Source organism: Clupea harengus, chromosome 6, assembly GCF_900700415.2.
Source record: "Clupea harengus chromosome 6, Ch_v2.0.2, whole genome shotgun sequence".
Classification (NCBI taxonomy): domain Eukaryota; kingdom Metazoa; phylum Chordata; class Actinopteri; order Clupeiformes; family Clupeidae; genus Clupea; species Clupea harengus.
The window spans coordinates 13,769,217-13,794,821 of NC_045157.1; the positions used below are offsets into that span (position 1 = coordinate 13,769,217).

Below are 25,605 nucleotides of genomic sequence, written 5' to 3' on the forward strand. Positions count from 1 at the left end.
CCTTTACAGTGCTGTTAGTGCTGCTCCATGGGTGTGCTGTGGAAACTTTGGTCTTTCTTTGTGTCTTTCCTTTTACTCTGTCCACCTCTCCTCTCCAATGCCTCTCACACTCCCAACACCAATAAAAACCTGCCGCCATTATGCACCTCTTACTCCACCATCTTGTTTTCCTTACATAATTCCCACTGAGTGCCCCCCCCCCCCCCCTTAGTTCTGTGTGTGATTCTACTTTCTCTATTCCAACCTCCGCCTCTCTTTTTTTTCTTTTTGTTTTTCTCTCTTTCCAGTTATCACAGTCCTGGCAGCAGTTCTGACCCCTGTGTTTCTCTGTTTTGGTGTAATGTCTAGCTTTATTTGCAGCTCCTGCAGCAGTCTGCCTCCTCTGGAAATGCACTCAATAACCTACACCCCATGTCAGGTAAGGCCTGCTCCAGCTCCTGCTCCTGCTCTTGCTCCTCCTCCTTCTCCTCTCAGTGTGTAGGAGCTTGCGCCACGCCACGCCACTCTCTTCCTGTCATACCGTGGAATGTCTGATTTAATGCAGGGTTGCCTCTGGTAGACCTGTGCCAATGTTGAACTCATTCATTTGGCATGTCTGTGACCATTTGTGTGTGTGTGTGTGTGGTGGTTCTCACGCATGTGCTTTTTTGCTCTTACTGAGCTATGTCAGCTGGACTGTCAGTGTCACCGCTCAGCTGTCTTGGTCAAGTGTTCACACTGCCCCCTCTGAACCCCTTCATTTCAGAGTATCTGGTCTTTGTCAAGGGGTTAAGGTTGCACAGTTTCAATGGTGCATTTTACAAAACATGATTTAGGCTCGTAATAACCCTAATATGAACTTATAAACATATAATACTCCCCAATGATACTGTGCGTTCTTGCCATGTTCATTATTCATCAAGGCGTAAAAGTGCAGGTGTAAACGGTGCCTTCCGATCTCCATGGATAATGAAACCCTGCACTGTATTTTCATTTATTGACAAGAGGAGGCGCAAACTGTACTTTTTTTTTTTAAATGTGTGGTCTACAGCTCAACTAAATGGGACAAAAGTTTCTCATGGTTTTCTGACAGGGCTGGATTGGTCTTTGAAAATCTTTTCTGGCTCCTAGCCCCTATCCTTAGTCACGCACCAGAGGAAGTAAATTAAGTGAGGAATATTGATCTTGGCTGATCTAGCAATGAATCACTCCCTATAGGGTCGATGAAATGTAAATTTAGTACGCTACAATTTAACGCCAAATGACCCCATATAATGCCATGGGGTGGGACATTCGTGATTACTTGCCCTGAAGTCTGGGTTTCGCTGGATTTGTCCCTCTATGGGTTTGAGGCTCATTATCCCTCTGCAATTTACAGCTGCTGTCACAGTAGGATGTCCAACTTTCCTGGTCTTGGACTATGAATGTTGTATTTGGCACCCACCTTCTCTACCTCAGTGTCCTGGGTTCTTTGGTATTTCCCTTAAGGAGTACTAGCATACTAGTCAGGGCTTGCAAAATTTCTTAGTCCCCGGTAGCCCTTCCGGCAGGCATTTTTCCTATTTTGGTTGCCCGAAATGAATTGGACTAGCCCAAATAAAAAAAAAGAAACATTTTCATGTAGAAAAGTCGTTTTTTGTATTGCTTTCTGGAATATATCTGAACATTTAACCAGCACAGACTGTAACAATCATCATAAATACCAGAATCGTACTTAAGTTTGCTCGTCTTCCTCTAATCATCATAAATACCCTGCATCGTACCTAAGTTTGCTCGTCCTCCTCTGTTCTTTGTGCTGCCCCGCCCCTACCCATATTGGATAGAAACCAATAACACAAAAACAAGTCACACAAATATTAATGCAAACAACTAATTAAAATAAAAGGCCCATATCTTACAGGCTATACAGATATTCCCTTGAAATTGCAAATAATATATTTTGCTCTTCCTTACTTTGTATCTGTTTTTAAATATTTAGATACGAAGAATTGTTGCCAACCTGATGCTGTTTGAAGTTTTGATTAATGGTGTATTGTCACTTTAAGATATTTGGTTTAGGCTAGGTTCTCGTATTTTGACTTTTTACCAAGATGATAAAATAGAAGCACCGTTTTTGGTGTGTATGTTTAGGAGGTAGTTGAAGTGATGAGAATTTTGAAGTTGTTCCGATTGTTAGATTTCGGGGTATTGAATCCCTCGATTTGCATTGTGTTTCTAAATACTGTTTGAAAGAAAATAAAGATGACCGTTTCATTGAACAGAGTACTCGACGCGCCAAGTTGAGATCTTAAAGGACATTTGTTGATTTACAAATGGATTTACAAAATAAAATGAGAAGAATAGCCAAGCGGAGAATTAAAAGGTGTTGGTCAGTCTGTTGGAATTTCTTCTAGTCATCAGTCCATGCATCTCTCAGAGGTTGTCATCTCTCCAGGGATGGCCGGCCCACCGCAATCATACTGTTGAAAGAGCTGCAACTCTAACTCGGAAGTTAACCATATTGGGAAAGCAGGGGGTAAAACAAACCGTAGTCTTCACAGATCTGATATGCTCTTCTGGAGGACCGTGCCAGGTGTTTGAGGAAAAGTCCACAGAAAATAAAACACAATTCCAGTTTCATCTGGATTCATACAAGGCCAACCTATAGGTGGCCATTAACTTGACCCTTGAAGGGCCCAGGGTGAGAAGAACAACATGTGCAGGAAACATTGGTCTACGTGTCGTTTCTTGCACACGGAAAACAGCCGTATGCCGAGGTAGAGATGGATGTGATTTAAACCCCTCACATTTACACAAAATAAATCTTATCTAACTATCTCCTATGCGGAATTTTGTTATCAATTAAGTAGCCTGGCAGACAGGGTGGTGTTAGATTTTGGTTTAGCTTGATTATGCTGGGACATCGGGCTAGCGATTTTTGTGAGCCCTGCTCGTATTAAAACAAGTACTCACATGCCCTGTTTGTTCCAAATGCATAAACTGAAGAGCGGAGTTGTCATGTTCTCTGAACGTCTTGGCTGGTTTTTCACATAGGGCATGTGTTCATGAGTTCTACCCCAGGAGACATACTCTCATGAGAAACTGTTAGGGCTTCAGATTGGGACATGGCAGACGTGGTGGATCGGTTGTAAATGTAATCAGGACGTTGTTCCATTGGAACACTGTGGCATTTAGAGGTACAAATTGCCAGATTGAAATTCCAGCCTTGTCTGAGGCACTTATTGTTGGACTGCTCTCCAATGCTCCAAGCCTCCAGTTGTCCTGTATTTTAACTTCCTCACTTTTTCATCTGTCCCTGTCTCCCTCACTTTATTTCTCACACCCACTGCCTGTGGCCCCTGCCCGTTTGTCCACTTTCCCCTTTTGTGCCTCTTTGCCTTTTTACGGTCTTCTCCCTCACCCTGTTTCCCCCTTGTTTTCCCTCTCATGTCTTCTGTCTCATGGTGTCACCCCATTCTTCCTTTCTCTCTCTCTCTCTCTCTCTCTCGTCCCCCTCTGCTCTCTCTTCCTCCTCCTCTTCCTCCTCCCCTGCCATATGTCTCTGCTCAGGTCTGAGTGCCATGCAGAACCTGGCAGCGCTGGCAGCAGCAGCGAGTGGCACACAGGCCACGCCCACAGGAAGCAGTGCGCTGACCACGTCCAGCAGTCCCCTCAGTGTGCTAACCAGCTCAGGTACACCCCCCCCCCCCCCCCCCCCCCCCCTGCTCCTCTCTCCTCTTCCCCCTTCCTTCATGCCATCCTGTCCTAGCCCTGCTCTCTCACTCTCCACACCTGCTACCAGCCCTCCTCCATCCTCACCTGGTCTGGTGTGCTGGATAGCAACCCTTAAGTGTGTCATCTGCCAAGGTATGCAGGTCAGCGCACCTTCATTGTGCTCACCTGCTTAGGTCTGCTACCTGTCAATCCTTTGGCGAGTTCACCTCGTCAGCTATGCTAGCTAGCAACGCTTAAGTATGTCCATCTGCTCAGGTATGCTAGCTGTCACCCCTGTTAGCATTTCACCTGCTTATGCATGCATGCTACCACCCCAACTCCGATGGGATCTATCTGGAATGTCTACTGAATGTGTCGAAGACATGCTACATGAAGATGGCTGTGGATGCACAATAGAGTAACTCTCCTCGTAGGTTGTAGTGAGAGAGAGAGAGAGAGAGAGGGAGGTTGTTGTGTGTGTATGTGTGTGTGTGTGTGTGTGTGTGACAGAGAGAGTGAGGCGATCACAGTCAGTCAGGAGGTCAGCCACTGTCTCCAGGGCTGCTTTGTTGAGGACTGTGGGAGCTCACTCTCTCTCTCCCTCCCCCTTTCTCTCCGTCTCTTTCGCTCTGTCTGTCTCTCTCCACCTTTCTCTCTGTCTCTTTCGCTCTGTCTCTCTGTCTCTCTTTCTCTCCTCTTCCCATCCAGCGGGTTCCTCCCCCACTTCCAGCACGAACTCCTCTGTGAACCCCATGGCCTCTCTGGGAGCACTGCAGTCTCTGGCTGCAGGTGCCGGTGCAGGCCTCAACATGGGCTCTCTTGCAGGTGAGGGCACACACAGCCACACACAAATAGAAACCCAAACGTACATATCTACTTATGCAGACGTATTCACAGATACAGTCTGAAGTCACGCTCAGGTTAGATGTATATGAACAACCATATGCAGCACACCCATACACACACAAAAATACACCCATACAGACTGTTCCCTGGTGCACCCTAATTGTAAAGAACATTTGTGTGCCTGGGCTCTATAGTACTGTAGAGTCATGGGGGAGTGGTTTTCAGATGTAAATGTCAGTGCACATGATTTTCAGCAGAGCGTGCACGAGAGAGTTAGGTCGGGGCAGGTAGACGAAACCAAGCAGGTGGGACTTTTATTTGAAAGAATCAGGAGGGGGAGATGTCTGGGTAGGTGGTGGTGCTGGTGATGGTGTGGGGTCAGTAGTGGGTGTATTAGTTATTGGGTTTTGGGGAATTGGGACCTTGTGGTATGATTTGTTTGAAAATAGCCCAGAATGGGGACGCTATCCTTATTTTCTCAGGTGGGTATGGGTGGAATCCTGTCCTGTGTACCTGATGGCAGTTCTCCAATTATGCTGTTTTTATTTTGCTGACATCCCAAATATTAATTATTGATACATAATTAATATTAATAGTGTTATAAATAAAAAATGATTTAAAAAGTCCTGAGTTTGAGATGGACACTCCTAGAGAGAGATATGGACACACCCATCTGACTGACTTGTGTCCACTCCCCAGCAGGCATGGCAGCGCTGAACGGGGGCCTGGGTAGCGGGGGATTGTCCAACGGCTCGGCCAGCACCATGGAGGCCCTGACCCAGGCGGCCTACTCGGGCATCCAGCAGTACGCAGCGGCTGCCCTGCCCAGCCTCTACAACCAGAGCCTGCTCTCCCAGCAGAACATGGGCGCCGCCGGCAGCCAGAAGGAAGGCAAGTACGCGGGGCTCATCTGGGGGTGGGGGACTTACATTGGTCGTCTGTCTGTCTGTCTGTCTGTCTGTCTGTGTGTCTGGGGAACGGTAGATGTTACACGTGTTCAGGCTTACCTGGGGGTGGGCAGGGGGAGGGAGGGTCAAACAGGGTTTGTGTGGGGTGTAGGGGGGGGAACAGAACTGTAGGTTTTGAGTTCAGTTGTGGGAGGGTTATTTGGGGTTGAAGGGGGTCGACCGTAAATTTATACTGTAAAATAAAGGGTGATAATAAAAAGTTAAAGATGCTATCAATTTGTCAAAAATGATTCAGTAATACTCTTGTCACTCAAGCTTTTGTTTTTTAATTTATTATGTTGTTGGGGAAGACTAGCTACTAGGTTTTAGCGTGTCAGTCACTGTATTCTGTTAAGGATTCTGTCTTGTTTTAAATCTGCTGCAACAGCAAGTGGCAATCAGAGCACCGGTAAGAGACCCATCCTGGCTTCCTGAGATGTTCATTTCCACAGCACTGTTTTCCAACCTGTTTCTATAAAGTAAGAGGAAGTTCATATCAGAAGGTTCCTCTTAGGTTCCCTCTCCCTGAGAGCCAGTCCTTCTTTACGGGGGTCTCGGTGGAACTCTAAAGTGTTCTAGATTGCATTAAGATTGATCCTTAGTTTTTGTTTCAGCATGCCAATTATCTGAGAATAAACCAAAGTTGATCTCCCCTCGTCCAGATGCCTAACCTTCTCTTTTCCGCCTCCTCCTCCTCCTCCTCCTCCTCTTCCTCATCTTCCTCCTCCCTCGTCTCACTCAAGGTCCAGAAGGAGCCAACCTGTTTATCTACCACCTTCCCCAGGAGTTTGGTGACCAGGATCTCCTTCAGATGTTCATGCCCTTCGGAAACGTCATCTCGGCCAAGGTCTTCATTGACAAACAGACCAACCTCAGCAAGTGTTTCGGTGAGTGACGCGGACACAGATGCCGGCAACTTTCAACTTGGCTCTCTGAATGTTCTCTGAATGTTTGCAAGCCGTGATTAAGGATCTGAGGGTCAGTGTGTGTGCGCGTGTGCGGCTGTGTGCATATGCCCTCCCATGTTGTTTGGTGACATACTCTTGTGTGGTGGTGGTGTGTGTGAAGTGTACGGTTTTATGGCCGTGGTATGTTTAGCAAGTTTTTGTGTGTATCTGTGTTTGTGTCCTCGTGTGAGCACCTGCATCTTCTTCAATCATTGAGGATTTCATGGTGCTCCTCTCGTTTCCCTGCAGGCTTCGTGAGTTATGACAATCCAGTGTCGTCACAGGCGGCCATCCAGTCCATGAACGGCTTTCAGATTGGCATGAAGCGGCTGAAGGTCCAGCTCAAACGATCCAAAAACGACAGCAAGCCATACTGAGCTTTGCCCCCTAATGGACTTGGTTAGGAAATGTTTTTTTCTGGTAAGTGGAGTATGAAAAACAAAAGAAAAAAGTTAGAGAAAAAGACCCTCACCCCCCTCACCCCTTCCTCCTTCACCCAACCACCTCCCTGCTTCTCCTCCGCCTCCCCCCCCCCCCTTGTTTACGTGCGACACTGGATCTCCAGTTCTCGGGGAGCTCTTCCCTCCCCCTGCCCTCCCCCCCCCCCCCCCCCCCCCTCCCACTTTAACACAAACAGACGGAGAACAGCACACTCAGACACACACAAAAAAAAAATCTGAGAAATGGCTTCTTTACATTCTTTATTACGCCTTTCAGTTTTCTGTATTGTATTTATAACATGGCTGTATTTTATTTTGTGTTTGTTTTTTTCTATCAAAGCTTTGGTGCCATATTACAAGTTTGCTGTGTAACCGTTTGGAGTCCGAAGAAAAGGATGTTGCACAATGAAATGCCAGTGGGCAAAACAAGTCCTCCCTGCTGAAATCCCCTCCCACCCCCCACCTCCAAATCACCTACCCCAAACCCATCCATCTGAATCCTAATAGCACCGCCCCACCCCCCCAAACCTCTGTTTGACAGCCAAAGCTGCTCTTGACGTGAGACCAGAGAGTCCTGCGTTCTCGCTAAGATTATGTCATATGTTGACCCCTGTTCACTACCCTGTCTCACTGAAGCCTTTTCTTTCACTTTATTTTCTTTTTGGAGGGGAGGGGTTGTGGTTATAATTATTGCAAGGTCTGTTCGTATTGCTTTCAAATCATTTAAGAAAATATGTATATTTATTTATTTATTTACTTGTTTTAATTTTTTTTCCTTCTCTTCTTTTAAAAACAAAAACAAACTTGAAGTCATTTACAAATCCACGCTCCCAGTTTTGGTTTTCACCTGTTGTGAAACGTTTTTTTTTTTTTTTTTTTTTTTTTTGAAGAACACTGACAGTATTGATTACAGTCAAGATGCAATATGCAGCATAACGTACACCTAGCTGGTCTTAAGACCATAATTGTCATCATGGCTAATTTGAAAGAAAATGAGTATTTGAAAATGTACATAGGCACCAACTCGTGTGTGTGTGTGTGTGCGCACACACATCACTTACTGTTCAATACAACTTTCGGAGAATACCAGTTAACTTGTCGACCCCATTGGGATGGAGAGAACAGACAATGTATATAAACTATTACTACTATAATAATAATAATAATAATAATAATAATAATAATAATAATAATAATAATAATTATTATTATTATTGGTTATTGTTCTTGACTATTTTAAAACACTACCCTGTCCTCATGCACTGGCAGTAACGAGGTCTCTTTCATTGCTGCCTTGTACCGTTGCCCATGTCTGATGCTGCTTTGGACAAAAAAAATGAATGATTCTAGAAAGATGCCAGGCAGATCTCTGGTGTTGGCTGTGTAGACTGAACTCTGACATGTTACTTTTACATTCAAAACACTCGCTCGAACATTCCTCACCCCGTTCAAAACCGCAGCAGCAACAACAACAACAATAAAAAACAGCCTCCGTTAGGACTGTTGTCCTCTTGCTGTCCATATGTGTTCATCTTCACCAGTAGCAGCAGGTGAAGCGTTCCTGGCTATATGGCAGTCCGGGCTCTTAGCAATAAAGATATCCAGGATAAGACTCTTACAAGTCTGCTCTAGAGAGATGGAGTGTTGTAGGGTCTGCATTTGTCATGAGACACATCCAGAATGAACAAAGGTCCCTGCTGATCTCTTAGTTTAGCCTGTTGAAACCCTTTTTTGTTTTCCTCACAGTTTGAGTTCATTTTTTAATTTAATTTTTAATTTATTTTGATAACGTGCTTCAGTAATAGGTCATTCACAGCATGAGCTGTAGGCTATGCCTCTACTTGGCATCACCAGAGTAATCACATCAGCCAACACATACTGCGTTTCTGATTGGTCAGGAGTATCTTCTCATTGGTCAGTTCTGTCAATTAAATGTTCTCATCAACAGCAGTAATCACCAGAGCTCTTAGACTGTCGTGGTCAGGAGAGGAGTGTTTTTATAGAAACTGTTTAGACACAGTTGTCCAGATGATGTATATTACTAAACTATTATGCCTTTTCTATTTTTATAGAGGTTTTTATACTTCTCCTGATTACCAGGATTATTTATTGCCTAAATTATTTATCTGCATTCAGAAAGCGGTTGTTTTGAAAAGTCATGAAAATTTCAACAGTATTTTGTAGAATTCTAATGTGACGTTTTGTGAAGACATTCACAGATATGTTCAGACTTGTTTGAGCCCTTTTATTTGGCAGAGTGGTTCGTATATTCATTTCATTTTGGTTCAGTGAGTGAACAGTTCAGACCTGAGCTCTCTTGGTGCCCTTGCCCCCCGACCCCCCTCATCCTGCCACCCCAGCACTACCTCTTCCAAGCCGTCAGTGCTCGGGAGGATAATTTCCCCAGCTGACGCCCCCCCCCCCACCCCCCCCCCCCCCCCAAGCCCACCTGTGCCTGTGTGAAAGCACCTTAAAAAAGAGCCACCGCGAGCGACAGGAAATCAAGAAAACCAAACGAGTGTTGCTAGTTCAGGGTAACGCTCTCAGTTGGCACAACCCAAAGATTTGAATTTGTGGGGAAACTGACATATCAGTCTTCAGCATGGAATGACGACTAGTAATAATGTCCACCACCCTTGTTAAAGGCTTTGTCCTGCTTCTAAACTTTTTATTTTTATCTTATTTTTTTTTTTACAGTCATGCCGCATATGCGGAGCTGGACATTTTAAAGAAGCCCTGCAGCCAAAAGCAGTGGAGAACGTGCCAAACTCACTCAGAAACGCTCTTCTGTTTACCACGTGAAAGGGGCTATTCATAAAGACTTATACATATATAAATATATAGTCTTAATTAAAAGTCGTGTAACTTGAGATGTACTTGTGAACATTTGAGATTTACGTCAGGTTTAGAGTTTGTTTATTTATTTATTTATTTATTTCACTGGAGTGTGTTTGTTTTTCCTCTTACTCTCGTCTGTTTTGTGACTCATGAGATTCAGAGGCAACGTGCTTTGCTAAGAAGAAACAGTTTTTCTGTAAGTGACATTACCAATAAGGTTAGTATTGGGGAGAAGAAAAAAAAACGGCCCCAGTTTCCTACAATTGTAATCTCTGTGGTGTGTAAGTGTTTGTGTATTGTCACATCCTCATGGAGAAGTCCCATACAATTTTTAAAAATTCAAGCACAAAAAAAACACCCAAAGCTGAGGACACGTCAGCGGCAACTGAAAACGATTGTCGTCATGGATACTAGCAGACTTTTGAAGCACAACGTGTTCCCCTCACTGCTGCTGCCACTCTGAGGGCCGCTGCCCCATTGGCTGATATCCGGAGTCCTAACAGATTGATGTTTTTAGCAATCAGTGAAGTTGAGGAGTGAATTAGTATTATTAGTTTAATTTTTCCCCTCTTATAATGGGGATTTGGTTTTGCTAGCTGTAACTGTTCTCGTGCCCGGAGTCGGGTATGTTTTTAGTGCAGCCCTTTTTCTGTGTGGTGTACAGCTATGTGTGGTGTTCACTGTGGGCACCTAGTCTTGTGTTGTGTCTCAGTGGTGTCGTGTGCTGTACGTTCTCATCTTAATTGTCCGTCGGCATGTCGCTCGTGTCTCCCCACCCCCACCCCAATCCCTGAGACTCCCAACCCCACCCCATCCCTCTCATTCCCTTTCTCTTTCCCCCATGTTGCATTCAGTGTTAAGTGTTTTAGGTGATGTGTGTACGTGTTTACCCCCCCTTTCCCCTCTTCCCCCCATTCTGCAAAGATAATCGTTTCTGATTTTCTTTTTTTTCCTCCTCTGTGTTTCTCCCTCTCTCCTCTTTTCTGTTGTGGCTTTAACCTCAGTTTGTTCTCCCTGTGTTTCTTTTTGTTTTTATTCTAGATCTCTCCGTGCCCGTTTGTTCATCGCTTGCCTAGCATGTCGATGTGACGTCAAAAGTTCATCGTCCAGTCCGTTGTCCTCTGCGCTTCTCTGACGCTTGAAATTTCACCTTTGACCCCTTTTTTGTTTAACTTTTGACGCTTATTAATTATAATAGTTTTTTGTTTGTGGATTTTGTGTGTTCATCTATGTTGTTGTTTGTGCTGCCAAGGTGCATTAGAAAGACTGCTAACTCTATTAAAAATGTATAAAGTTATATGAGTATTGTTAAGAGCAAAAAAAAATATCTATTTTTCTAGAACTTCCGAACATAACCACTAAATTTTGCAAAAGCGTTTTATTTTCATTTTGTCACTTTGAATTACCTTAATAGTTTTTTCTTCCGTTTTCTTTTCTTTTAGTACTCATTTCCAAGCAGTCTTTCCAGTGCCCTGTATTTTTTTTGTTTCTGTGGTGTCTAAAAGCAGCCAATCAATTTATAGAATCACCTTTGTGGGTGTGTGTGTTTTGTATGGGTGTGTTTTTTTCCTCTATCTCTCCACTTGTTTGTTCTAAAAGAAAGAAAACCTTTTTTAGGATGTCTTTTTGGTCACATTTTGCTGATTCTGAGGGTGATGTTGTAATTTTGTGCTAGGTTAGTTGGCATGGTGTAATTTGGGAGTTTCCTATTAACAAGAGTGGGATCTACACTGCACACATGACTTGCCTTTTCCTTTCCTCCATGTGTCGAGCCATCACTGGCACATAATGTTCTTTATTTTCTTCTTGTGTGAAGCTCACCATTAGTTTGCATTTAAAGCACAGAACACAGCACAGTTGAGTTCTTTGTCACTGTTAGCGAAGTATATCCGCGATATCTAGCATGCATGTTTTTTTTTCTTCTCGTAACTGCACTGAAAACTTCAGCAAAATGTGATTTTAGTTAATTTTTTTTATTTATTAATTTTTTTTCAAAATCTAAACAAATAAACTAGTGCCAAACGTTTTGCACGTTCCTGTTGGTCACATTTTTCCTCTCATGTCGTCACCTGAGCAGTTCCACTGGGTGAGAGATTGCAGTGAGTTTTACTGTGATGTGACCGATCGAAACAGGCAGGCAATTCAACCCTGTGTGTGTGTGTGTGTGTGTGTGAGTGCGAGAGTGTGTGTTTAAACTCTTGTCCAACGCTCACCCAAAACCACCTCCACCCCCATAAAGAGGAGTGTGTTTTTAGTTTTGTTTTGTGCTGTGACTTTTTGAAGTGAAGTATTTGTATCCTTATTATGGTGTGTTCATTTTTTTTTCTCTAAAAGATGTGCCTGTGGAGTCTTTCGACCAAAACACACTACTAATAATAGCACCATTTCACCAACACACGTCCTTATAACGTCTGCAACCAGTTTACAATTTACTTTCCCAGGATTCACTCGATGGCCTTCTATATTAGCGAAATGAGATTTCAGTTCAGGTGTATGTATATCAGTTTTTCTTCAATTGAGACTCGAATCATGTCATGACTTTTTTGACTGGTTTAACTGCCACTTTTTTAAGTCATGCTATCTGCAGCAATCAGCTAATCACTCGACTAAGTCAAGTCTCCCACCTCCTAGTAGTCTTAACACATTCCCATATCCCTGTTAGTACTCAGTGGTCCAGTGTCCGACACTGATGCAGTTGCCACAGTAAAATGAGCCGTTGCAGCTTCACATCACCGATCATTGTCAATTCCACAGCCACTCTTTGCAACTTTTATTTCTTTTTGTTTGTTTTTTTGTTTTTTTTTACTACTTGTCATTTCATCACAGTTGTGTCCTGAAACTGGCAAACATCTTTTATTTCTCCTTTTTCTTTTGGACATCCCACAAGTCAACAAACCTTCTCATTCGGGATAGATGTGGAAGACTTGAGTTGCACGTGTGACAGTGATGGCAAGCTTTTGTTGTACTGATAATTGGATTTTTAGATCTTTTCAGTTTATTTTCAGGTTTTCCTGATGCTTTTTCTGACTATAAATAACCTGTGGGATTTTTTTTTTTTTTTATCATTACTATTACTGGTACAAAGTGATTGTATTTAACGGTAGAATTTGTACAGTTTTTGCCTTTTCTACTAGGACAATGTTTCAAAATGTGAAATTTAAATTCAGTTTAGTGAAGCCATGTAGATCTTGTCACCATGACCAAATTTACGTCTGTACCATAGATAAACAAAAAGAAAAACTTAATTTAAAGAAATAATCAAATTCTGTTAAATTCAATTACAATCTGGTGTCTCTGTTGTTTTTAAGTTGTGTGATTTTGATGTGGCAAATAGAGAAGGATGGATTCATTAGTTGGCCAACAAAAACCATTTGCTTTTTAATGTTTTCTGTTGAGACATTTTTTATTTTTGAATGGGATGAGACGGTTATCAGATTTCACATGGATGTCTCCACAGGACTACAGCTAAGTGCACACCCAACAAAGCAGTACTTTTGTAAACCAAGTGCGTGATTCCTTTTTGGTCAATTTGTTTATGTACTATTAAACTGTTTGAGAAAATCCACAATTGCTGTCACTGAATTGTTTATTTGCTAATGTTTCACACAAAGGCCTAATGTATCTGGATTCTATGACCCCAAAACCATTAGTTTATTTGAAATTGTCAGACCAAATGTGATTTGTAGTGGTTATACAATGTCTGAGTATCACAGAGGACATTACATCAGTCAGCTGGTGTAATAAGGTCAACAGGTGATGGCAGAATGTCCTCTGCTTGTAAAGCTTTAGGACAGCGCCCTCTGCTGTAAGTAACATTAGAAAAAAAGCATGAACAGGTGCAGACGCATAGGCCCTGTTTGCACCTGGCATTAACATGCATCTTGGGAGTTCTGATAACACATGAACAACTCTTAAGTTTATAGTTCCACGTTGGTGGAATGAACTACCTAGCACTACCAGAGCAGGGGCGTCCCTCTCTACCTTTTTAAGAAGCTTTTGAAGACCCAACTCTTCAGAGAGCACTTCCCGTCCTAACTGGCACTTCGACTTATATTTCTTATGTAAAGTAGTATTTATTGTTACACCAGGTTCTATTGCTCGTAGCTTGACTATGCTCTCCCTTGTACGTCGCTTTGGACAAAAGCGTCTGCTAAATTACTATATGTAAATGTTAAGTACAGGTGTGAATGTCAGATCTCAATGCATCTTGGTTGCAAAGTCCTTATAGGCAAGTCTTGCCACTTGATAATTACTGTGTGAACACCACCCACCCCCCCCCCCCCCCCCCCAATGCTCAAAAAAAGCTAAACTAATGTGTTTTGACTTGCTCACTGTGCATGCACCACATTTTGCAACAGGGCTATTGCTGGTAATGGTAGAAATAAACAAGATGTTCAGGTGAGGCAAAACGTCAGTTAGGCTGATTCCAACAATTAACACAGGGCGGGACTTTCAGTTACAAATCTGTAATTTTGTGTCCGTTATATTCATTTTCTGAGATCAGGGCTAGATTATTTAGCTATCAAGAGGTTCCATCCAAGACTACCATCAATCAAGTTATTGTGGTGAACTCTTCCATAGACCACAAGAAGAGAGGACTGACTGCATTGGTGCTGCATGGTAGATTTGAAAATTTAGTTGTGGACTACTTGGGATTTGAGGTGTGTGTGACAAACTATCAGCCCATACACAAGATGTGAAGTAGGGGATGAAGAAATGATTTACCTGATCAGACATAATCATAGTCTTAGGTAAAGTAGCTGTACAGAACTCTGTCTATTGCACAGGTTTTAAAATTGTAGGATTTGTTGGGAAAGACTCACATGAACATTTGTACAATGCAGTTAAGGTACCAGGAAAAGTCTACCCCACCCAATAAAATTAACATGTTTTTTTCAGGTCTAGTGTCTCCCTACCTCAACATACAGATTAAGGCTTGAAACTTAAATTTTACATCAGCTGGAAATGGAGTTGTGCTGTTGACTATACAGCCATATGTTTAAGTTGTTTAGGCCCATTGTCAGGTATTGGGTACTATGATCACAGTCACATTCCACAACTGTAACCTCTGATTACATCCTTGCTGCTATGCTGCCCCCTAGCGTTTGTTTTTCTCTCTGAATACTGGTAGTCTTAACATAATTTAAAACTTCTATCCATCTCAGTCAGAGATTCCTATGATACTATGTTGTGTACTCAAAGGACACAATATGCAATTATTCCATTACATTATTTATGAGAAATACAAATGATAAGGGTTATTCTGAACTTCACATGTCCCCTCTGCAGGTGTGAGTTGCTTTTGAATTTAACTGCATTCACAATGATTCTGAGATGGAAGCGCCTCTAACTATGGCCTCACATGCTTACCTGCAGCCTTATATGCTAGTCACAAGACAAGGGGCCATGGCTGATCAGGGTGAAGGCACTCTCCCATGCCAATGGTCTCAAGTTTGAGACCCAAAGATGGACTGGTTACATAGGCGTACAGTATCTCTCCTGTAGGCCTCCTTTGCTCGTGCTTACCCATTAAGGTGTCAGCCTGTGAAGGCCCAGCTGAACCCCCCTGCACTTACATCATGGTTTGAATTAAATCACTTTATCAACACATTCATGGATAATGTACATAGGGTGACAACATGGGGCAACACAGAATGATTCTCAAAATTCTGCTGCTCAAACGTTATCCTTCTGATGGTGACTGTATATCTATCACAGTAGTCAAGTGTGAAGATTCCTGAACATTGTATGCTGCTTTCTACACGATATGAGATGGAATAACAGCGCAGCTGGCTTGGGGGTATAAGGTGGGGAGACATTTTCAGGAGATAATCACAGCACAAATGTATGAATGTGATATTGGTTTGTTGTGCATGTGGTGGTGTCCCACCACTTTACAGCTTCCTGTAAGACATCAGGCTTCCAGTAACCAAACCACAAGGCATTGAGTTGACATACAAATGTGTGAAGTGATTGACAGCCAAAGAACCATGCTATTGTTCTATCAAAATATGAGGCTTAAAGATGCAGTCCTTGATCCCAGCAAAAGGTTGTTTATATTTGAGCTTAATAGCCAATCAAATGCACCCCTCCCTTACGGACAACAACAAGCAACATGCGTCCCTTGTTGATTAGCTGGTATGGTGTATTATTATTATTATAATTACTACTACACAATGCCATTTAGTTTGTTCTCATTTACAGACCCAGGACTGTGTACAAACAATGGAGTTTCTTTGAGTGCACATATGGAAGAATGGAAGGAGAAACTCACTGAATTTGACAAAAAAAAACTTGTAAATGAGGATTGCACCATCAATTTCAAATGTTTTGGGAATCAGTCAAACTCTTCATTGTGAGTGCATACCATATACATCAAGAATGTAATTTGAGCAAATATTTACCAAAGTATCCAATCATTTTGTGGATTTGCATAACCAAATAGTTATGCTGCAAATGGTTATTTGGGTTTATGATTATCTGTGCACACACCTAGTCACGACAGACACATGATACACCATTACCTGCACACACACTAAATTCCTCTCATAACCATCATTAAAACCTTCAGTGCCCTTGGGTGCCCAGCCCGTGATTATTGGTTGTCCCTCCTTGGGCCACTGCTGGTACCTTTTCTGATGAGGAGCACCCCACATGCCTTGCTGTTTTGGTGATGCACTGACCCAGACATGGCAGCATTTGCTTTCCATCTAATATCCCAGGCTTGACAAGCCCTGTTGTTATAAGCAAATACATTGTATTCACATCATCTGTAAGTGGTCATAGTGTTTTGGTTCATTGGTGTACACGATTTTCTAACAAAAGGGCACTGCTGCTTGTGTACGTCTGTTCAATTAAATCACATGGTGTTGCAATACAACTCACTATATAGCCTACATGCACCAGTAGATTTGTAACACTTCCCATTCACAATTTAACCTCTGATGGTGCTAAACTTACCCATTTGATAAGTTGATCTACTTTAGGTGAATTACATGCGCTAATTTGTCTAAAAAAGTTATTCAAATAAATAGAATACTATAAAGTATTGTATGGAATGACAGATGTCTACCTTATACTTAACATTGATTTCAAATTTAAAAGAGATTTGTTGATTTGAGAAGTTTAAACTCATACTTCCTCAACTGAAGAATTTACTGTGTAAAGTCTCAAGCCCCTAATGGCTGTATGAGTGATTCTATTGAATATCTTGTTTATAAAGGGAACAGTTAATATTTTGAGGCGATAATCTTAGTTGATGCACACGTGCAGGGCTCCTTATTGCCAGTGGCCTAATGTGGAAGTGTTGCACACCTAGTTTACACGATTGAGACTTTTATTTTGACGTCCTTTAAGAATATTATGACCCGGAGAAACTTTGTTATTGTTGCTTGTGCCGGAGGGGTGGATACATAGCTGGTAAGATATGCGATTATCAACTGTATTTAAAGGTGCCTTATGCATGCAGATATCGTTTAACATGCTTACATCTTACAGTTTGAATAAATCGATGTATTTCAGAATGATATTATGATTGCTTAACCCTGTAAGTAAACGGTGCATGATTTAAAACCGTGTCGCAAGAAAACTAGCTATATGCTAGCAAGCTAATATTGGTTATTTAAGCTAGCTAGCTAGCTTTGCACCTATCGAAGATTAGCTAGTTTTCCAACTGGTGCAGTTCATTCCATTGCAACCGCTTGCTTGCTAACGTTGGTGGACTACGCTCTGAACACATAGCTCGACAGCGTCCGCACACCCATCAGATTTTTGTCTTTCTGGCCGTGATGAGACATATCATTGACACTGGTAATGTAGCTACTTTTCCCCAAGTGGTTTGTTTGATGTATGCTCTGTTGCGCTTTTATAATGTCACACTTTTACGTGTAGTAGATAGCGAGCTATAGGACGAGCAAGCTAACCGACCAACCTAGCTATCTATAGCTAGGTTGTAATCAAACTGTTTGATTCTGACCTGAAATTCGACGCCGTTAGTACATTTCTAGGAATTTGTGATATTAGCTAGCTAACTGGCTAACCTCCCCAGAGGTTACATATAGTAGCTCTCTAGCTAGCTGTGACAGCAAGTTTACTGCAACACAGTATGGTTAGTAGCTGACTATTTTTTTTCTCATAAGATAACGTTATGTGGGTGACATTACGTGAGGGCTCTGTCAACCTGTTGTGTAATTGATTTAACATTAATGTTACCGGAGTAGAAGGATTCGTCTCCAGGGACATATCAGAACTGTTGCATCGCCCGGGTTTAGCTGGAAGCAGATTTGTATTTAGGGCGTTAAAAGGCCGTATTAATAGCTTGCAACAAAGTGTCCCCTAGTGTTGTCTGCGTGAGTTTCGATGAAACTGGCTGACTGCGCTTGCGAGGATTCCAATGCACCTTCCAGCGCAATAGTGCATAGTCAAATTCTTGGGTTAACTATGGATATTTAACGTTATTTTTACACAAACCGTGGGTTGTTTTATTTTTTTCAACTGCACAACCGGCAAGCCTTTTGGAATGGATAAGATAGAATAAAGCGGTACGTGGCTTAGGTTGCGTCGTATCCAGAAGGGTAACAGTAAAACAGTTTCGTATAGCTTGCTACAATTGTCAGAGACGATGAATACATGTATAAGGAAAGGATGTAGGATTTTTCTTTCTAAGAACGATTCATGTTGATTTCGAGAGTGTTGGCTACCTAGCTAGCTGTCAAAGCCATACTAAAATTCCAGACTCCTGGCTAGCCAGTCTCATCATTTTTCACATGTAGTTACGTATTCGATGCAGTTGTTTTGGTTTTACAAGCAGGACATGTCATATCTTACCAACAGACAGGGTTTTAACACAATCTCTAATGTTTATTTGGATTGCAGCGTTATACCTTCCGGGCATTCTCTGGACAGGCTAGCTTTTTTTTCATGTTGAACACCTAAGCGTTTGTATAGCCTTTGTTCAGCACTGCATGATACTGTGTCTCTCATCAGTTATTTCCTTTATTGGTCCGAGTTTATAAACAAAAATGCATGCCACTCTTCTGGGTTAGTATGAGGCTGTGTGAGGTGGTTCTGCTCTGCTATTCAGATGAGTGGTAAAGCGTCCCACTGGTATAGGGACATCAATATGAAATGTGATTCTTCAAATGGTCTCATTCATTAGCTGCAGCCTAACTGTCAGTCGAGTTTGTTGCTTTTAGTTGGCAGTACATAGACTGTTGCCATAGATTGGCCTTGTGACTACATCACAAAATCAGATATTTATAGATAGCTATCACTCTGTCAAACAAAAGTTACTGGAGCACCGGAACAGTCAGTATTGTGGTGTGTGTCTGTGTTGTGCTGCGTGTATTTGTGCGTGGGAAGGCTTTTCTGCAGCTAGGACTGGCCTTAGAGGTCATGCGGAATGTATTTCCTGTTTGGATCTCATCACGTTTGGGGACGACAGGAAAATTGGACTGGGTTTTACAGCAGCCTCTCACGCACTCATTTGTCTGTGGGAAGTTTTGGTATTCTGCTGAAGATGCTGGAGGGTTTTGGTCCTGGGGCAGTGAGGTGGACTCTGTCTTTGTGGGTATGTAGTGTATTATTTTAAATTTGAAAGGGGGAGGCTGTTGCCTCATAGGTGTGGCGCCCAACTTGTTTGCATGAGCTGTGGCAGTCTGAAGTGCATAGTGCAGAGATGCATGTTGATGCATCATCAGGCTTTATTTGATAATCCACTTGTTTATTTTTGTATCTCATTAGTTGAAAGTCAACATGTGACTAGGTATGCATCCTATGCATTGAAGTTCTGTATGACAGTTCATATTTTGTAATTATTTTGCATTAGTGAAGGTAATTGAAGTGTTGCATAGCTGTGAGGTAGTATCTTGTTATCCTTTATGGCTGGCAGTTGTAATATCTGAATTGCCAGCGCAGCACATCAAATATATATTTTTGCAGCATAAATCAGTGAATTGAGCACAACTGAATGGAGATGGTTTAGTTTAAATCTATCCTCAGATGGGTTGTCTGCTTCCCTAAGGTCTGGGAAGGCCAGAGTGTGCTTTATGGGAGCTGCAGCAGTGCTTGGGACTCCTCCAGTCTGCTGATAGTAATAACAGCAGCTCCGTCTGCCAGCCCCTCCTGAAGGGTCCTTTCACTCACTGATGAGTCGCTGATTTCGCTGCTCAGCACTGTTGCTATGGAAATAAATGCGTTGCTCTGCAAAAATCTGCAGCGCTGGCTGTGCCGTGTGTTCTCCCTCACCGTGCCTCAGTGAAGGCATGCGAGTCCGCTGGCTGCGCTGCTAGAGCGCCGGGTGGGTTTCACCTTAGCTGATCTGAGACAATGTGCTAAAATAGGCTACTAGAATACACTGTTGGCCAAATGTAATAGAAATGTGTCAAAAAATTGTATTGTTATTTTTGCGGAATAGCTCAATAAAAAAGCGATATCAATAACACAAAATATATTTCGTTTTCTAATCCGCAAACATCTTTTTTCAGCAAAATCTCAATTTGAACATGATTTTGAGGCGTTAAGTCACACAATTTAATACCCATTATTACAACAATAATCCTTATGAGCGCCATGTCTCAGAATAGGGTCATGTCCCAGTATTCTTCCTGTTTATAACCACATAAGCTATAACATATTATAACAGCCGTAAAAAAGAGGTTTCCTTTGTTCATTTTTTTTAAATCAATAGCAGCTTTAAAAAAAAGAATTAATAGTCAACTAGAATGAATCTGCAGATCAGAAAGCAACCAAGAAAACTAAAAAAACTTGCTGAATTGTTGACCTTTCAGTAGGTCAACACTATAAAATTGCTGTGATTTGTGTGTCTAATGGTTTGCTTGAAGATTATGTAATGAGATTTTGAATAGTCCCGAATACCCTATACCAGGGGTCTTCAACCGGGGGTCCGCGACCCCCAGGGGGTCCGCTTAGGTACTGCAGGGGGTCCGCCAAATTATTTCATCTGAAGCATTTTTCCCTCTTTCAAAAATTGAAAACGTCCAATAGGCTGCATAAACATAAACAGATCGTACCCAATTGCTTTCTATTCGTTTATAAAATAATACATAGGCTACCCATAAATCTTCACGCGATCATTTGATTACCATGGCAACATATGCACTTTTAGCTACATTTAGCTATCTGGTGCCAAAACACGTTACCTGCCATAACCATACAATTTAAAAGTTTTGTAATATCTCGGAACAAGAGCTCCACGTCATACAGCACTGATGGCGGTTGAGATGATCTACCTTCAGAGGATGCCAACTTGCCTTAATACCCCAAAACGCAAACTGGAGAAAACAGGTAAATATTCAAATAATTATCTGAAGTTTGGCTTCACCTACAAAGAGACCGATGGTGACGAACTACCAGTGTGCGTGGTTTGCTCTTCCGTGCTATCAAACGAAAGTATGAAGCCATCAAACCTGCAACGACACTTAGACTTAGAGACAACCCATGCTCACTTGAAAGAAACACACATTTAATATTTCCCGTTTAAAATCTTTTGAGGGCCAGCAGACAATAAGCCACAGTTGGCGAGCTAGCTTTAAAACCCTCTTATCAAGTTGCATTACGTGTCGCTCAGACCAAAACGCCATAAATAATTGCGGAAAGTTTTAATATTGCCAGCAGCTAGTAATATGTGAAAAACGATGTTTGGGAAGGAGGAGTACGTAAACCAAACTGAAAAGCATCCCTTTGCTTTTTTCCCCTTTCAATTGATGAATTGGCAGCTGATGTGAGGGCACAACTATTCGCGAAACTCCCGAAAGCAGATTATTTTGCACTACAAGTTAGGAGTGGGCGATATACCGGATTGATAGTAAAAACCGGTATTGTGCCACGCCATGATATGGATTTTGTAATACCGTGGATACCGCGATTTATTCATAATTCATAAATTCGAATTTGGCATTCATATCGTTTTGTTCCAAATTTTAACTGAGTGATAGTACTAAGTAGCTACATCTTTTTTTATTTTAATCTAGCCTTTCTTGGGTCTTATGAAAAAAAAATGTTTGTTAATAAGTTGACCTATTTTTATGAGCAGACGGCGCATGCATTTGTTGCGCGCATGTAGTGCTAGCAACAAACAAGCGTGCAGGCAGCTGAAGTTAGTAGGCAGGCTACGTACTAATATATATATATATATTATAGCTTATTATAAGTGCATAAGTGAACAATCGAGGATGAGCGAACGCGCAGAAAGTGATGTTGCTCAAGAGCAGATGATGACGAATTGGTTAAAAAGAAAGGGGGCACCTTTGTCGTTTGGAACTGGTTTGGGTTCCAAATCTTTGACCTCGACCAAAAAAGAATAATAGACAGTTGTGTTGCCATGTTGTTTTAGCCAAAGGTGTAAGCACCAGCAACCTGTTAAATCACCATTCAATTGGCAGCTTGCACATTGTCTACTGGTTGTTTATTATATTTCATATCATCATTCTTAACCCGCATAGGTAAGGTACATACAGTTGGCAGCTGCTAGCTTGTGATGAACATGTGTGAATATGAACTCTTTCATACGAAGTTGCACAGGCACCCTGTGGGTTTCTACCTTTTCCCATTATAATTTTATGATTAAATCGAGGAGACTATAACATGAGCTAGATAACTAGCTATCATTTCATGCAAATGTAACTCTTCCATTTAAATCGTTTATGCTAAGGTTATTAAAAGTTTCCTTAGCTAGCACAGCAATTCGACAACCATAACCAGGAAACACAAGTTTAGCTGCAAAGTTTAATTTCTCAAAATCAGCTCACCATTAAAAAGCAGTCTTGGGTTCAAAGTGATTACAACCACTTGTGTGATGTTAAATGGCTTCACATAGATATAAACAGTCCTAAGAGAAATGATGGGAAATCAACGGAGCTGCCGCTGAAATCGACAAAGGGCTCACTCTGATATCAATGTAATGTTAGCGAATATTGCTCATGCTAATATTTAGTGTCCGCTCTTCGTCCAAAGCCAAATCTATTCTTGAGGTTCCAATATTTTTCAAAAGAAATTTGGCTTTGAATGTGAGTATTCGATCGAGTTATCTTCTGTCCCGTCGTTTGAAGCATACCTTTTAGCTCCGGCATTGGTCTCCCATTATTTATTCACTTATTTTCACGTTTCGATTGAAAGTCCAGTTTCAGGCTCTCGCGCACGCCCCCTTTATTGAGACAGAGGTAATGTTTGCCTCCCCTCAGTGCTTTTTCACTGCTATGCGGGTTTATATCAGATCAGCAACCCTAAATAGGTTCTACACGTGAAATACATTACCTATTCTATGGATAGAAAGGACATATAATACAAGTGTCCACAAATACTACAGTGGTGACAAACAACGAGAAAGCAAAAGGCATGCGCTCAACCCAGTTAGTGAGGGAATGCACAATCTGAGATGAGGCGCTGCTCGTCGCTGCCTCACCTCGCATGTCTCTCTGTTTGAACAGGACATGCGCAAATTCAGCGATTTTTGGTTATAAAAATGCTTGAAATGATTGGAATCATACAGAAATTACATTTGTAGCACATATCAGTAGATACATATTTATTTTATCATTATTTGATTTTTACTTTTCATGATTACATATTTTGCCTTAACTAATGTCATTTAGCTAAGAAGGGCTATTAAAATGTGATTCAGATTTTTTTTCCTCATATATCGTGATATCATATCGATATCGTCTGGACAGTGGAAAATATCGTGATATGAATTTTAGCTCATATCGCCCACCCCTACTACAATTAGATGAATCCACAGGCGTGTCAAACGACCCTCATCTTTTAGCGTTTGTGTGGTTGTCGACCAAAATGAGATGCAGGAGGAATTTATATTCTGTAAGCAGCAGCTGCATGGACGTACAAAAAAAGTTCAGAGAAGTGATCGACAATTTTTTCCGTGAACATGATATACCCTGGCCAAAATGTGACGGGATGTGCACAGACGGTGCAAGAGCCATGTGTGACGCACTGAATGCTTCATAGGGAGAATCTTGTTGCCAAAGACATGAGTGAGGAATTGTCAAATGTCAGGCCTCTCACTAGGTATGAGATATTTCATCCATACTTAAGCTTCTCAAGCTACTCAATTCTTTGTCCCCCCCCCCCCCCTCCTCATTGAATACAGAGTAATGGCTAACTGTAAGGGAGAAAAAAAATCATAACATTATAAACAGAATGAATTGAAACGAGTTGTGTGTTACAAATTATGTAACATTATGTTCAAACATGTGTAGGGGAGTGTGTTTGTGTGTGTGTGACTGACACTTAGTTCCAGATAAAATATATGAATATCAGTTCTAAATTTGGGGCGGCGGGGGTGGGGGTCCCTGCTCAGTGTCTCTCTCAGCCAAGGGGTCCTTGGGCTGAAAAAGGTTGAAGACCCCTGCCCTATACAGTGTCTATAGCTGTAGTATGGATATGGTTTCATTCCATGTGCTGGGTTTGCAGTTATATATCCATTCACTGATAAACCGACACAAGTAATAATAATAATAATAATAAAACTTTATTTATATAGCACCTTTCATGCAAAAGAATGCAGCTCAAAGTGCTTTAATCCAAGTGAAAGTTTTTTCCACTCTCTCTGTGTGGCATCTCTGAAACTCAGCTGGTCTCCAATATCTCTCTGCCTTTCCTATTTCCTGTCCCTTTGTCACAAGTCATGTGAGTGATATTTGTGCCAGTTGTGTTAGTAAGCCCTGCGCTGCTGGATTGTGTGTGTGTGTGTGTGTGTGTGTGTTGGCTGTGCACTCTAACAAAGCCCTCCAGTGTTGCTGGTGGTGTGTTGTTGTGAATATGCTGCACTCTCTGCCTCCCAGTGCAGTTTAGAATGTCACAATGGAATCTTTCATGATGTGGACGGTGGGGGCTGGGGGGGTTAGGGTGCTGCAACAAAGGCCAGATTAGGAGCTCTGACTCTAGTGTTTCACGGGTGTGTGTTCTCCTTCTGCACGCTGTCTGAAGTGGGTTTGGCTCGACCGGGAGGGGGGTCTCTCTATCCTGCTGTGGGTCAGTGGGCTACCTGATTGCTGGGTAGATGATGCACTTGTCAGTTATCGTGCCCTTAAGTTCCTCGGCACTTGTCACTTACCATGGAATGATCTCATATGAAAAACAGGTGTGACTGGGCGGAGTCCCCCGTGTGCAGAGAATGCAGGGTATGCTTGTTGTTCTGCAAGCATCTCCGCATTTAAGGGAAAACGCTGCGCGGACTCTTCGTGAGGTGTCTTTCTCTGGCAACTGTTGCCTAATTTGGGCTCAGTGCGTTCAGCCTCACCTGGTTCTCACCTGGCTCAGGTAACCCCTTAGGAAATAGCTTGCCTTGCACGCCTCTCAAGAGCATTGGAAGGCATGCCCCTTAGATGCTATCACATGCTTGGCTTTGATTTGTTGAAAGTAGACCTGTGTGTGTGTGTGTGTGTGTGTGTGTGTGTGTGTGTGTGTGTGTGTGTGTGTGTGTGTGTGTGAGGGGGGGGGGGGGGGGTGGTGTCATGTGGAATCTGTAATGCTCTTGAGCGGTAGTCATGTTGTGGTGAAGTTTGATTCATTTTGGGAGACTGTGAGCCAATCACTGCTTTGAGGTTTTGCTTGTTCTTATTCTGAGATCTGCAGATGAGACCTGGGTTTCGACATAGGCTTCGGCACACTACAGGAAAGAAGGGTTTGCAAGGGGGTTGTTAGGTATGGATAACAGTGTGCAGAGGCACACATCACAATTTTAGTAATTTAGCTGTGGAAGTTGGAGGTGAGACCTTGACACAAAGGCATGCCAGAAGAGCTGCTCTTCCAGCAATCAGAGAGGATTTTTTTCACTTACCAGAAGACGGGAGTGTTCCTGAATCTGTGTTCCATCACACTGTCTCCTTGAGGAAGGATTGAGAAGATGGATGAAGATGCATGAAGGCAACATGAGGCTGA

At 42.2% G+C, this 25,605-nt stretch overlaps 1 protein-coding gene across 18 annotated transcripts in view; it reads left to right on the plus strand.

Annotated features, from left to right (window-relative positions):
- celf1 (cugbp, Elav-like family member 1) overlaps positions 1-13,255 on the plus strand; it is a 33,831-nt gene extending 20,576 nt beyond the window's left edge. For 3 of the 18 annotated variants that reach the window (XM_042708030.1, XM_031569091.2, XM_042708026.1), the window contains 8 exons: positions 349-418; positions 3,529-3,651; positions 4,381-4,497; positions 5,218-5,409; positions 5,854-5,874; positions 6,209-6,352; positions 6,662-6,832; positions 10,732-13,255. In XM_042708030.1, the coding sequence (XP_042563964.1) occupies positions 349-418; positions 3,529-3,651; positions 4,381-4,497; positions 5,218-5,409; positions 5,854-5,874; positions 6,209-6,352; positions 6,662-6,789 (795 nt within the window). In that variant the 3' untranslated portion in view covers positions 6,790-6,832; positions 10,732-13,255. Of the gene's footprint in view, positions 1-348; positions 419-3,528; positions 3,652-4,380; positions 4,498-5,217; positions 5,410-5,853; positions 5,875-6,208; positions 6,353-6,661; positions 6,833-7,192; positions 7,737-10,731 lie in introns of those variants that run through there. The other 15 variants (XM_031569093.2, XM_042708027.1, XM_031569095.2 and 12 more) reach the window with 10 other exon arrangements.
- Positions 13,256-25,605: the final 12,350 nt, after the last annotated feature.